At 42.7% G+C, this 15,052-nt stretch overlaps 1 protein-coding gene across 5 annotated transcripts in view; it reads left to right on the top strand.

The window, feature by feature from the left end:
• Window positions 1-15,052, top strand: part of LOC124132985 (fibrocystin-L-like) — a 153,579-nt gene that overhangs the window by 121,360 nt on the left and 17,167 nt on the right. For all 5 annotated transcript variants that reach the window (XM_048398465.1, XM_048398463.1, XM_048398464.1 and 2 more), the window contains 8 exons: window positions 1,049-1,303; window positions 2,979-3,227; window positions 7,374-7,550; window positions 8,693-8,923; window positions 9,541-10,260; window positions 11,474-11,639; window positions 13,388-13,620; window positions 14,096-14,341. In XM_048398465.1, coding sequence (XP_048254422.1) covers window positions 1,049-1,303; window positions 2,979-3,227; window positions 7,374-7,550; window positions 8,693-8,923; window positions 9,541-10,260; window positions 11,474-11,639; window positions 13,388-13,620; window positions 14,096-14,341 — 2,277 coding nt within the window. The remainder of the gene's footprint in view (window positions 1-1,048; window positions 1,304-2,978; window positions 3,228-7,373; window positions 7,551-8,692; window positions 8,924-9,540; window positions 10,261-11,473; window positions 11,640-13,387; window positions 13,621-14,095; window positions 14,342-15,052) is intronic.

The raw sequence follows: 15,052 nt of genomic DNA, 5'->3' as shown, positions 1-15,052 counted from the left end.
AAGATGTTAAAAGATGGTACTTGTTGTTACCCTGTCTAGCGCTCGGCATTAAGGGGCTAAAACAAGGTCTGGTCGGCTCAGAATCAGTATACTGTATACTGAGCGGGTATTCATGTTAAACTGATGCATGGTATCTCAGTGGGCTAGCACTATAAATCGGCATTAGTACCTGCCTGGACTAGAACAAGCAGCCAAACACACACACGTGCATGCAGCTCGCTGTATAAGTCACAGGAAATTTAATGTTCTGACGATTTCTATAAGCATGGCAATGCGTCTTGAGGTGGGCTTCCAAGCGTTTAGATATTTTAGCTGTCAATCAATTGTGCACATTGTTTACACTTGCTATTCTTCGCAAGTGTTTGTTTTGTATAATTTTGTTAACGCCGCACTCGGCAATATTCCAGTTGTATGACGACGGTCTGTAAATATATATATTCGAGTGTTGACAAGACAGTTCAGGGATTGACATCATGAGCATCGAACGCAATTGGGATATGATGACATGCACTAACTAAGTCAGCAAGTCTGACCACCCGATCCCGTTAATCACTTTCACAACAAGCGTTGTTGCTGAAGATTAATTCTAACCCGGATCTTCATGATCACGTGTTCTTAGCAAGTGATATTTAGAATCGATTTAAAGAGAGGTTAGCGGGAAATGACCAGCATTTCTTTCGTATGCATCAAATCAAGTTACAGAAACCTCACACTCCCTCGGGGGCGGTCGGTTGGCTTGTGGTTAAAGCGTTCGCTCGTCACGCCGAAGACCCGGGGTCGATTCCCGACATGGGTACAATGTGTGAAGCCCATTTCTGATGTCCCCCGCCGTGATATTGCTGGAATATTGCTAAAAGCGGCGTGAAACCATACTCACTCACTCACTCACTCGCACTCCCTCAGAACATCATACTTTGGAGTGACAATATGCATGTTTTAAAATTGTAAAGTTGTATATTCTACTTCGTGTACATACAATACCTTACCTCACTGATAAATGCTGCTTTGCAACTGATTCATAAAAAGCTTTATCTGTTCTTTCTCCAAGACTACTGGATTGTAGCGGATGAGGAGGCAATCCCCACCCTTGGTACTGTGGTCATCATCGGCGCCCTTGAATTTGATAACGTTGCAACGAAGACCTTCAACTTGAGAGCAAAGATGATTGTCGTGTACGGGCGGCTTGTGATTGGCTGGCCGGATGAACCCTTCTTGGGCCAGGCTAATATCTTCCTATCCGGTTCCCACGCTTCAAAGCCTTATCCTGTGGATGATGGCCCCACTGCCGGCGCAAAGGCTATAGGTGAGACATTTCAACAGTCGCAATGAGGTGGCATGTATCGGTTAGAAGGTACAGACTCGGTAAAGTCTTATAACGTAGGTAGAGACTCAGGAATATATTGTGTCGTCTGCAGTTCAGGAATGTATCGTGTAGTAGGCAGAGACTCAGGAATGTATTGTGTAGTAGGCAGAGATTCAGGAATGTATTGTGTAGTAGGCCGAGACTCAGGAATGTATCGTCTTGTAGGCAGAGACTCAGGAATGTATTGTGTAGTAGGCAGAGACTCAGGAATGTATTGTGTAGTAGACAGAGACTTAGGAATATATTGTGTAGTAGGCAGAGACTCAGGAATATATTGTGTAGTAGGCAGAGACTCAGGAATGTATCGTGTAGTAGGCAGAGACTCAGGAATGTATTGTGTAGTAGGCCGAGACTCAGGAATGTATTGTGTAGTAGGCAGAGACTCAGGAATGTATTTTGTAGTAGGCAGAGACTCAGGAATGTATCGTGTAGAAGGCAGAGACTCAGGAATGTATTGTGTAGAAGGCAGAGACTCAGGAATGTATTGTGTAGAAGGCAGAGACTCAGGTATGTATTGTGCAGAAGGCAGAGACTCAGGAATGTATTGTGCAGAAGGCAGAGACTCAGGAATGTATTGTGTAGTAGGCAGAGACTCAGGAATGTATTGTGTAGTAGGCAGAGACTCAGGAATGTATTGTGTAGTAGGCAGAGACTCAGGAATGTATCGTGTAGAAGGCAGAGACTCAGGGATGTATTGTGTAGAAGGCAGAGACTCAGGAATGTATTGTGTAGAAGGCAGATGGAATGTATTGTGTAGTAGGCAGAGACTCAGGGATGTATTGTGTAGTAGGCAGAGACTCAGGAATGTATTGTGTAGTAGGCCGAGACTCAGGAATGTATCGTGTAGAAGGCAGAGACTCAGGGATGTATTGTGTAGAAGGCAGAGACTCAGGAATGTATTGTGTAGAAGGCAGATGGAATGTATTGTGTAGTAGGCAGAGACTCAGGGATGTATTGTGTAGTAGGCAGAGACTCAGGCATGTATTGTGTAGCAGGCAGATGGAATGTATTGTGTAGTAGGCAGATGGAATGAATTGTGTGGTAGGCAGAGACTCATGAATGTATTGTGTAGAAGGCAGATGGAATGTATTGTGTAGTAGGCAGATGGAATGTATTGTGTAGTAGGCAGAGACTCATGAATGTATTGTGTAGTAGGCAGAGACTCAGGAATGTGCTGTGTAGTAGGCAGAGACTCAGGAATGTATTGTGTAGTAGGCAGAGACTCAGGAATGTATATCTGGTAGGTAGAGGCTCTGGAATATAATGTGTAGTAGGCAGAGACTCAGGAATGTATATCTGGTAGGAAGAGGCCCTGGAATGTATTGTGAAGTAGGCAGATGGAATATAATGTGTAGTAGGCAGAGACTCGGGAATGTATTGTGTAGTAGGCAGAGACTCAGGAATGTATCGTGTAGAAGGCAGAGACTCATGAATGTATCGTGTAGTAGGCAGAGACTGAGGAATGTATTTTGTAGTAGACAGAGGAATGTATCATGTAGCAGGCAGAGGAATGTATCGTAAGGAAGTCATCCGACACGAAGTGCTGCCGGCATTAGTAGGCCTGTCAATCATCCACGTTTAGAATGAATGTTCATTGATCTCTCCTCATCTGCAGCCGTGTACGGGGGTCTGGATCTCAACGGCAAGGGCACGTGTGTGACGTGGACGTCCCTTGCAGACACGGCAACAAAGGGAGGTAACAAGTTAACCCTTGTTGAAGCTGTGGAGTGGAGCGTGGGAGATGAGATCCTTGTCACGTCTACTTCATACAGCGCGTGGCATACAGAGACCTTTAAGATCTCTGCTATGTCCACGGACAAGACAATCCTGACGCTGAATACTACCATGGAGTATACGCATGATGGTATGTATGATCTTTATACACCTGATGATATGAAGGATAAACACACATGATGGTATGTATGATGTACACACCTGATAATATGTATGATGTACACAAATGATGGTATGTAGGATGTACACACATGATTGTATGTAGGATGTACACACATGATTGTATGTAGGATGTACACACATGATTGTATGTAGGATGTACACACATGATGGTATGTAGGATGTAGACACATGATGATATGTAGGATGTACACACATGATGGTATGTAGGATGTACACACATGATGGTATGTAGGATGTACACACATGATGGTATGTAGGATGTACACACATGATGGTATGTAGGATGTACACACCTGATGGTATGTAGGATGTACACACATGATGGTATGTATGATGTACACACATGATGGTATGTAGGATGTACACACATGATGGTATGTAGGATGTACACACATGATGGTATGTACGATGTACACACATGATGGTATGTAGGATGTACACACCTGATGATATGTAGGATGTACACACCTGATGATATGTAGGATGTACACACCTGATGATATTTAGGATGTACACACCTGATGATAAGTAGGATGTACACACCTGATGATATGTAGGATGTACACACCTGATAATATGTAAGATGTACACACCTGATAATATGTATGATGTACACAAATGATGGTATGTAGGATGTACACACATGATGGTATGTAGGATGTACACACATGATTGTATGTAGGATGTACACACCTGATGGTATGTAGGATGTACACACATGATGGTATGTAGGATGTACACACATGATTGTATGTAGGATGTACACACATGATGGTATGTATGATGTACACACATGATGGTATGTATGATGTACACACATGATGGTATGTATGATGTACACACCTGATGATAAGTAGGATGTACACACCTGATGATATGTAGGATGTACACACCTGATGATATGTAAGATGTACACACCTGATAATATGTATGATGTACACAAATGATGGTATGTAGGATGTACACACATGATGGTATGTAGGATGTACACACATGATGGTATGTAGGATGTACACACATGATGGTATGTAGGATGTACACACATGATGGTATGTAGGATGTACACACATGATGGTATGTAGGATGTACACACCTGATGATATGTAGGATGTACACACATGATGGTATGTAGGATGTACACACCTGATGATATGTAGGATGTACACACCTGATGATATTTAGGATGTACACACCTGATGATATTTAGGATGTACACACCTGATGATATTTAGGATGTACACACCTGATGATATGTAGGATGTACACACCTGATGATATTTAGGATGTACACACCTGATGATAAGTAGGATGTACACACATGATGGTATGTAGGATGTACACACCTGATGATATGTAGGATGTACACACCTGATGATATGTAGGATGTACACACCTGATGATATTTAGGATGTACACACCTGATGATAAGTAGGATGTACACACCTGATGATATTTAGGATGTACACACCTGATGATAAGTAGGATGTACACACATGATGATATGTAAGATGTACACACCTGATAATATGTATGATGTACACAAATGATGGTATGTAGGATGTACACACATGATGGTATGTAGGATGTACACACATGATTGTATGTAGGATGTACACACCTGATGGTATGTAGGATGTACACACATGATGGTATGTAGGATGTACACACATGATTGTATGTAGGATGTACACACATGATGGTATGTAGGATGTACACACATGATTGTATGTATGATGTACACACATGATGGTATGTATGATGTACACACATGATGGTATGTATGATGTACACACCTGATGATAAGTAGGATGTACACACCTGATGATATGTAGGATGTACACACCTGATAATATGTATGATGTACACAAATGATGGTATGTATGATGTACACACATGATGGTTGTGTAGGATGTACACACATGATGGTATGTAGGATGTACACACATGATGATATGTAGGATGTACACACATGATGGTATGTATGATGTACACACCTGATGATAAGTAGGATGTACACACCTGATGATATGTAGGATGTACACACCTGATGATATGTAAGATGTACACACCTGATAATATGTATGATGTACACAAATGATGGTATGTAGGATGTACACACATGATGGTATGTAGGATGTACACACATGATGGTATGTAGGATGTACACACATGATTGTATGTAGGATGTACACACCTGATGGTATGTAGGATGTACACACATGATGGTATGTAGGATGTACACACATGATTGTATGTAGGATGTACACACATGATTGTATGTATGATGTACACACATGATGGTATGTAGGATATACACACATGATGATATGTAGGATGTACACACCTGATGATATGTAGGATGTACACACATGATGATAAGTAGGATGTACACACCTGATGATATGTAGGACGTACACACCTGATGATATGTAAGATGTACACACCTGATAATATGTATGATGTACACAAATGATGGTATGTAGGATGTACACACATGATTGTATGTAGGATGTACACACATGATGGTATGTATGATGTACACACATGATGGTATGTAGGATGTACACACCTGATGGTATGTAGGATGTACACACATGATGGTATGTATGATGTACACACATGATGGTATGTAGGATGTACACACATGATGGTATGTAGGATGTACACATATGATTGTATGTAGGATGTACACACCTGATGATATGTAGGATGTACACACCTGATGATATGTAGGATGCACACACCTGATGGTATGTATGATGTACACACATGATTGTATGTATGATGTACACACATGATGGTATGTAGGATATACACACCTGATGGTATGTAGGATGTTCACACATGATGGTATGTAGGATATACACACATGATGGTATGTAGGATATACACACATGATGGTATGTATGATGTACACACATGATTGTATGTAGGATATACACACATGATGGTATGTAGGATATACACACATGATGGTATGTAGGATATACACACATGATGGTATGTAGGATATACACACATGATGGTATGTTGGATGTACACACATGATTGTATGTATGATGTACACACTGATGGTATGTATGATGTACACACCTGATGGTATGTAGGATGTACACATGATGGTATGTAGGATGTACACATGATGGTATGTATGATGTACACACATGATGGTATGTAGGATGTACACATGATGGTATGTAGGATGTACACACATGATGGTATGTATGATGTACACACATGATTGTATGTATGATGTACACACATGATGGTATGTAGGATGTACACACATGATGGTATGTAGGATGTACACACCTGATGATATGTAGGATGTACACACTGATGGTATGTATGATGTATACACATGATGGTATGTAGGATGTACACACATGATGGTATGTATGATGTACACACATGATGGTATGTAGGATGTACACACATGATGGTATGTATGATGTACACACATGATGGTATGTATGATGTACACACATGATGTATGTAGGATGTAGACACATGATGGTATGTAGTATGTACACACATGATGGTATGTAGTATGTACACACATGATGGTATGTAGGATGTACACACATGATGGTATGTATGATGTACACACATGATGGTATGTAGGATGTACACACATGATGGTATGTAGGATGTACACACATGATGGTATGTAGGATGTACACACATGATGGTATGTACGATGTACACACATGATGGTATGTAGGATGTACACACCTGATGATAAGTAGGATGTACACACCTGATGGTATGTATGATGTACACACATGATGGTATGTATGATGTATACACATGATGGTATGTATGTTATACTAGTATAAGCATGACCTTGTGTGTGTTCTACATGCACGTCATGGTGTTATGTATGAGATAAACGCTTGACGGACATTGGGCCGAGTTTAAGTTTTGTCATCAAGACCCCGTACCCTAAACTAGTAAACAATAGTATTACTCCCGCATATGGCTGCCTTACATTGATAAAGCTGTCTATGCGACCTTTATCACTCACTTCACACACAACAGAGTGTACCGGTGATGTCGCGCTAGGTATTCACTCACTCACTCTTCTCCCCAGTGATGTCGGAGACGCTAGGAACGGGACACAACTACAGCGTGTCAGCCAAGGTGGGACGTTTCACCAGGAACATCAGGGTCATCGGAGAAACGTACTCGGGACTCTACACGGAGAGTTTCGGCGCTCGGATTATGGTAGCAACAAGCACGAGGAACAATGGAACAGAATCGTACAGCGGTTAGTAAAGCATTACGTGGAAGGGTGACGAGGCTTGGGTCAATCGGCAACTATGGATAATTAATTCAGTTAATTAAAACTCTCATTTTTGTCTGCTTAGTAACTTTGTATGATGTTTTCACAGCCAGCAGTTAATGGACGGGCGGTTTGAATCTCATAATTCGGTTAAAAACCGGGAGGTATTGTCCTTAGGTAAATCAATCTCATTAAAATCAGATCTAAGTTCTCGCTGTCGTTAAACAAAGATCTGAGGACATCCCATTACGGGTCACGTCAGAACGACCTTTCGCGAACCTTGACCTCCCACTGAAACGACTCATCAGGAGTCGACATCAGACAACTAGAAAGCCGCTTTCTCGAGCTTTACGGCACTCGTTTCAATCTGGCGACTTCCATTTCAGACTACGCTTGAAAAGTATGTTGACACAGTTCTCGATTAAAATTTGAAAAACTGAACAAACAAACATTCCGGAATTTCTAATATATGGTTGCGGTTGTATGGCAGTGCTTCCACGTACTGTACAATACCTCCTCCGTTCAAATGTTTCTCCAACGGAAGCGAGAGACAGACGATAATTTTGACGGAATCAGTCGTACGGGCCGTAACTGTTGTGTGGAATACCCCGTGTTAACGTTTTCGAGGTTGCATGTTTAGAAAACACATTCTCACTTTCATGATCTGGTAAGCGACGCTCTGATTGGTCGGATGAAAGGTCGTTCTGACGTGACCCCTAATGAGATGTCCTCAAATCTTTGTTTAGTGGTAGCGAGAACTAAGATATGATTTTAATGAGATTGTAGGTAAATACCCTTTAACCTGGCGGTATTGTCCTTGGTGAAATACTCTTAAACCGGGAGGTATTGTCCATCCTGATATACTCGTAAACCGGGCGGTATTGTCCTTAGTGAAATACTCTTAAACCTGGAGGTATTGTCCATAGTGAAGACATATTCTACCCCTGATCTTCACGGGTCTGTAGTCAAAGTAGTAGCAGTAGTATTACATAGAGGAGTAGCAGCAGCAGCTGTAGATAGTAGTAGTAGTAGTAGTAGTAGCAGTAGTTTCATAATTACAGTTGTAGTGCTTGAATGCTGTCACCAGCGACTGGCGCTTGTATATTGTTTTTATTGCTTGTTTTTAGGCGTTGCTAAGATTAAGAATGTGGAGTTCTACCTCACGGGCCAGGAGGGATACACCAGCTCTTACGACCCTCGCTTCTCCGTATCCTTCATCGGCATCCGCAACGACGACAAACGTCTCTCCTATGTATCCTGCTGCTCCTTCCACCACGGCTTCTCCCCCGCCATCGGCGTCTTCGGCGTAACCGGCCTTCAGATCGACAACAACGTCATACATCATACAGTCGGATCTGGTAGGTTTGTTGTTGGGCTTAAGGAAGAAGTTATTTGCCCTTTAATCCAAGTGGAATCTATTTAGGCAGAATATCTTGGCTGGTTATTCCCTTGCATTGACAATTTATATATCTTTATAATAAGGTGATCGAGCCTAGTAAGACATTTGGCCTGTCATGTGCATAATGTATCCTCCGGCGCGATGGTAGTGGCCAGTGTCAGACATTAGCACTCGCCCTATGGTCCTTGCCAAACTGCCTAATAGTTAAGTCATCATAAGAACAAGTAGAAATGCTATCATTATACGGACTAAAACTGCCAGTTTCTATCAAGGCTGGGATTTAATGGTATGATGGTTAATGTGCATAGGCTATTGTAGTCATATTCTGTTAAGTCTCCTTTGATGGCTTCAAGGGTGGCCCAATCAGTAGGCTTTGCAGGTAGGTGTAGCAGGTCCCATTAATAATGGGATCGAAAACCAGATTCGTCCTGATTGTGAACCTTGGTATCTATTTCTTATTAAGACTATAATTACCAGTATTTAGACTTCATCGTTTCGGGCTTTCCTCCCACGTCATGCTGACATCACCGAAATTGTGTTCAAAGCAGCGTTCACCAGAAGTACTTTTCATTTCAGCTATGATATCTGATTCGGTAAATACACAAATCCTGAGCAACCTGGTCACTTTGACGTTATGGCCAGGATCGTATCGAAGCAGAGCAGAGGCGACCAATATCCAATTCGATGGCAGCATTGACGTCATGAAAGCCACCAGCCTTGTCTTCAAGAACAACGTCATCGCTGGTTCAGAAAGGACAGGAATCAGAGTCAGAGGCGAGGACTGCACGAGCGAATCCAGCTGGACTGGGAACGAGGTTCATGCAAGCATGATCGGTGTGTCCATGTTTCCTACTGATGAAGATGTCGTCAGCACCACGTGTATATACCTTGCCAACCTTTTGCTGTGGAGAAATTATGACTACGGGATCTACTACAACCAGGCGGCGAGTCTTAAGGCAAAGTTCATCATCTCCATCGAGAATGGCATCGGTATATTCCCGATGGTGGTTGGACCAAGTGCTCTTAGTCATCAGACGTCAGACAAATTTGTGGAAGTGACGAATTCCATGTTCGTTGGGCAGACCTCGTCCTTCGACTGTGATGTACACAAGTTCGACTCAAGCGATGATAATTTCAAGTTGAGCTCCCAAGCACGAAGCTTTGCCCATGGTGCAGATACATCAATGGTTGGTCTCCTGTTCCCACAGTTCACTCAGGGCAGTAACAATGCCCCCGAGAAGCCATTTATTTCTGTCATGTCTTACAATGCCATCAGTGGGATCATGAATATAAAAGGTTTGTACACATAGAGCTCACACATCATTGACATCAAATGGTATTGGCTCGCGAAGTTACGTAAAAAAAATTAAAGTTGGTTAATTCAAACTATTCAATACTAAACAATCAAAACCCACTCTTGCAGTCATTAAAAATCAAACTCAATCCAAAAACAAGCCATTACAATCCAAATAGATGTCTGTGTTTGTTCCACAAAGAACATTTCTGTTAAACTCTGTAGTTTAGTAGCTTTATTACAAATTTAACATCAAACGTATGTCATTGTATATGCGTTCCTATGAAATGACAATTGGGGAACAACCCGTGAAGATTCCGGGGCAGAATAGGTCTTCAGCAACCCATGCTTGCCGTAAAAGGTGACTATGTTTGTCGTAAAAGGCGACTAACAGGATCGGGTGGTCAGGCTCGCTGACTTTGTTGATGCATGTCATCGATCCCAATTGCGTGGATCGATGATCATGATATTAATCCCTGGATTGTCTTGTCCAGACTCGATTATTTACAGACCACCGTCATATAGCTGGAATATTGCTGAGTGCGGCGTTAAACAACAAACCAACCAACCAACCATTGGAGAACATACATGGCGGGAAATGAACGTATTGATGTTTCAAATACTTTGTAAAACGTTCAAATAACAAACATATTTTTCACTAAGCTTGGGCGTATTGTTAAACAAGGATGGTGATCTAAAAATATTTGAACACGAGTAATTTTTACTTTTCACTTTCGTTGGGGTTGTAGACCAATAATTATCTTGGGTCACGGATTTAGTCACAATTGGACTGGAAATTTGGTAGGTTTTGCAAGTCAACGGGAAAAGAAACGCTAGTTATCAGCCATTTCATCTTGTCTGACAATGTTTATGCCAATATATCAACGTTACCCCCAAGTTTGAAATGTGACGTTTCCAGAGGGCAAAGAAGGACCCTCATCCAACTTTGTCGGTTCAAAAACACGCCTTTAGAGATACTTCTGTCGACCTTGTGATCATACAGAAAACTTGAAACAGGAAACCTTCATGGATATCTAAGTGGCCGGATTGTAACTGTTGACACGATTGTATGAACCAATTGTAATTAAGAAGTTTATCAAACATGCCCCTTTTTAAGATGTGTTACAACAGATAGTAGCCACAATGTGCTCAGTCAGCATCCGTACCATTTCGCCATCAGTTACATGCCATGATTGTCTGAATATGTTTTTTTAGATAACGTCTTTGCTCGTTACGACGCGTCGTGTGGGACGAGTCAGAACTTCGCCATAACGTCCAACAAGGGCAACGACGACCTCCAGCACCCTATGAATGCGGAAGATCTGACATTTTATTTTACGCCTAAAAACAACCGGGTGTTCTACCATCATCCCAACCTCGGGTATGTTTCTTCATGTGTTCGATCCCCGGCCGCGTCATACCAAAAGATGGCACTTGTTGTTACCCTGCCTGGCGCTCGGCATTAAGGGGACAAAACAAGGAGTCAGTATACTTTCTGAGTGGGGTATTCATGTTAAACTGCGGCCTTGTATCTTAGTGGGCAGCCACACACACACACACACACACACACACACACACACACACACACACACACACACACACACACACACACACACACACACACACACACACACACACACACACACATACAAATACACACACACACACCTAATCGCCTCATGTGAACACCTAAGGTAAACAACCTTCTTTCTACTTTCCATGTATCTTTTAGATGTGTGTGTACATGAGCTTGACCTCGTTTTTATAAAATTAATGTAAAAAAAAGTTTAAGATACCAGCGATACCTTCTGAAATTTGCAACATGAACACTATGTTTCTTTGAATTGTATCCCCGGCCTAGTCATACCAAAAGACGTAAAATATTATACTTGTTACCCTGTCTGGCGCTCGGCATTAAGGGGCTAAAACAAGGAATGGTCGGCCGGGGTCCGTATGCTGTGTCTGAGTGAGTATCCATGTTTAAACTGCGGCATGGTACATGTATCTCATAAGGCAATCACTATAAAAAAAACCGACATGAGTCCGGACTAGTACAAGCACACACACACACACACACACACACACACACACACACACACACACACACACACACGCACGCGCACGCACGCACGCACGCACGCACACACACACACAAATACACACCTCATCGCCTAATGTGAACACCTAAGATAAACACCAACTCTACCCCACCCACCCACACACACACACACACACACACAAGCGCACATGCATGAACGTCGCTATATAAGTGCAGTAATCTTGATGGACATGTGTTATAAACTGTGCTTAGCTTTTATTCCTTGTAATTGTCTAATAATATGACTTTCTGTGATAAGTGGTTGAAGACCGAAGTTAGAGGCGACTACGGGATCAGGTGGTCAGGCTCGCTGACTTGGTAGAAGCATGTCATCGTATCCCGGTTGTGTGGATCGATGTTCATGATGTCAATCACTGGATTGTCTGGCTCGATTATTTACAGACCGCCGTTATGTAGCTGGAATATTGCTTAGTGCGGCGTTAAACAAGAAACAGTCAGTCAGTCCGCATTGCATTAGCTCGTGTGTTCGAATCCTAGTTGCGACCTGTCGCTAATCCATGGTCTGTCAGCACCAGTGTCGAAAACAGCTACGGCCTGCGTCACTTTTTGTAATTTTATGCCGCATTCAGCCGACACATTGTTACTTATCTGAAATGATCAAAGCGGTAGGCTTTCTGACTCGCCCTGTATTTCTCAACGTCATTATATTGTAGTGAGTTTCATCCAAATGGAAATGCACTGCAACCTGAATGATGACTCACAACAATGACTTATGGTGTTCCTGGGTATTGCTCGCAATGCCGAGATAACACTGCAAACCTTTGGCGTTAAACCCAATTCATTTTCACCCGATCACTCACTTCAGCAAAAGCGGGCTAAGTTGCGTCCCTTAGATATGCCAGGAACCTAAAATCGTTAGTTCGAATCCCAGATTCACTCTAATAATTATAGAGTGTTGAAAGACGTTTAACCCAACTCACTCACTCACTACGGTGAGCATTAATTTGCGTGTTCTGGAAAACCTCAATAACTCACCCAACTCACCCAACTCACCCACTTACCCACTTCAGTAAAATCAACCCCTCTGATTGCGTGGACATGGATTGTGATGCCATGAAGAAGCTGTTGCTCAGAGACAAGGATGGTTCCATGCTCGGCTCCCCTGGCTCCATCCTCTCCCGGTCGGAGTGGGAGTGGGACGGGGATAGACGGAGAGGTCTGGGAGATTACAGGCTTCCTAAACAGATGCTTACTGACCTGGCTGGAAACAAAATCAATGTCTCAGCAATTGCGCCAAACAAAGGTAGGGAACATTTGCAGAAGTAAGCAGGGGATCTCAGTAATATCATCACAATAGTTCTCATATGACAATTTGGGGCGGTCTGGTAGCCTCGTGGTTTAAGCGTTCGCTCGTCACGCCGAAGACCCGGGTTCGATTCCCGACATGGGTACAATGTTTGAAGCCCATTTCTGGTGTCCCCCGCCGTGATATTGCTGGAATATTGCTAAAAGCGGCGTAAAATCATACTCACTCACTCACTCATATGACAATTTACTTGGTTGGGATCCAACTCAACAATCGAATAAAATCAAAACCTTGAGGGCAAACGCTACTGATAATATCGCTGTACAGAGTTACGTACCATACCCGTGCCAGAATCCTGTGATCCTCAGTTCGAACCCCAGATTGGTAAACACATGATGTAACTGAATTAATTTCCCATGCGGCTTTAAGGGAACTCTCTCGCTCACTCACAACCATGGCTTTGTGTTTCCAGGAATTGTACGAAATGAACAGTGTACCTTCAACGTGAAGTGGAATGCGTATGAATGTCACAATATTGATCACGTGATGCTGGTTATTGAAAACATGGATGAGGATACAGAGTTGAGGCGGCTGTCACCTGTCGCCGTCCTCAGCAACCAGTATGTCGACCTCGTCAACGGCCCCCAGGACCACGGCTGGTGTGCAGGCTACACCTGTCAAAAGAGGCTGTCTACCTTCCACGTCCTTGTCCCGAACGGTCAGTTACAGATTATACAATTAATTTCACATCCCTTCCAGTAAGTATAAGGATCAGTGTCACGTCCGTGTCCATTCAGTAGAAAATCAGTGTCACGTACCTGTCCAGTCAGTAGAAGATCACTGGCACATACCTGTCCATTCAGTAGAACATCAGTGTCACATACCTGTCCATTCAGTAGAAGATCACTGGCACATACCTGTTCAGTCAGTAGAAGATCAGTGTCACATTCCTGTCCAGTCAGTAGAAGATCAGTGTCAGGTCCGTGTTCAGTCAGTAGAAGATCAATGTCACGTACCTGTCCAGTCAGTAGAAGATCACTGGCACATACCTGTTCAGTCAGTAGAAGATCAGTGTCACATACCTGTTCAGTCAGTAGAAGATCAGTGTCACGTCCCCGTGCAGTCAGTAGAAGATCAGTGGCACATACCTGTTCAGTCAGTAGAAGATCAGTGTCACATACCTGTCCAGTCAGTAGAAGATCAGTGTCACATACTTGTCCATTCAGTAGAACATCATTCTCACATACCTGTCCAGTCAGTAGAACATCAGTCTCACATACCTGTCCAGTCAGTAGAAGATCAGTGTCACATACCTGTCCATTCAGTAGAAGATCAGTGTCACATACCTGTCCAGTCAGTAGAAGATCAGTGTCACATACCTGTCCATTCAGTAGAAGATCAGTGTCACATACCTGTCCAGTCAGTAGAA

The sequence above is a fragment of the Haliotis rufescens genome, unplaced genomic scaffold (genome assembly GCF_023055435.1).
Source record: "Haliotis rufescens isolate VD_foot unplaced genomic scaffold, xgHalRufe1.0.p SCAF_18, whole genome shotgun sequence".
In the NCBI taxonomy this organism is placed as follows: domain Eukaryota; kingdom Metazoa; phylum Mollusca; class Gastropoda; order Lepetellida; family Haliotidae; genus Haliotis; species Haliotis rufescens.
This window is presented reverse-complemented; position numbering and strand designations above follow the sequence as displayed.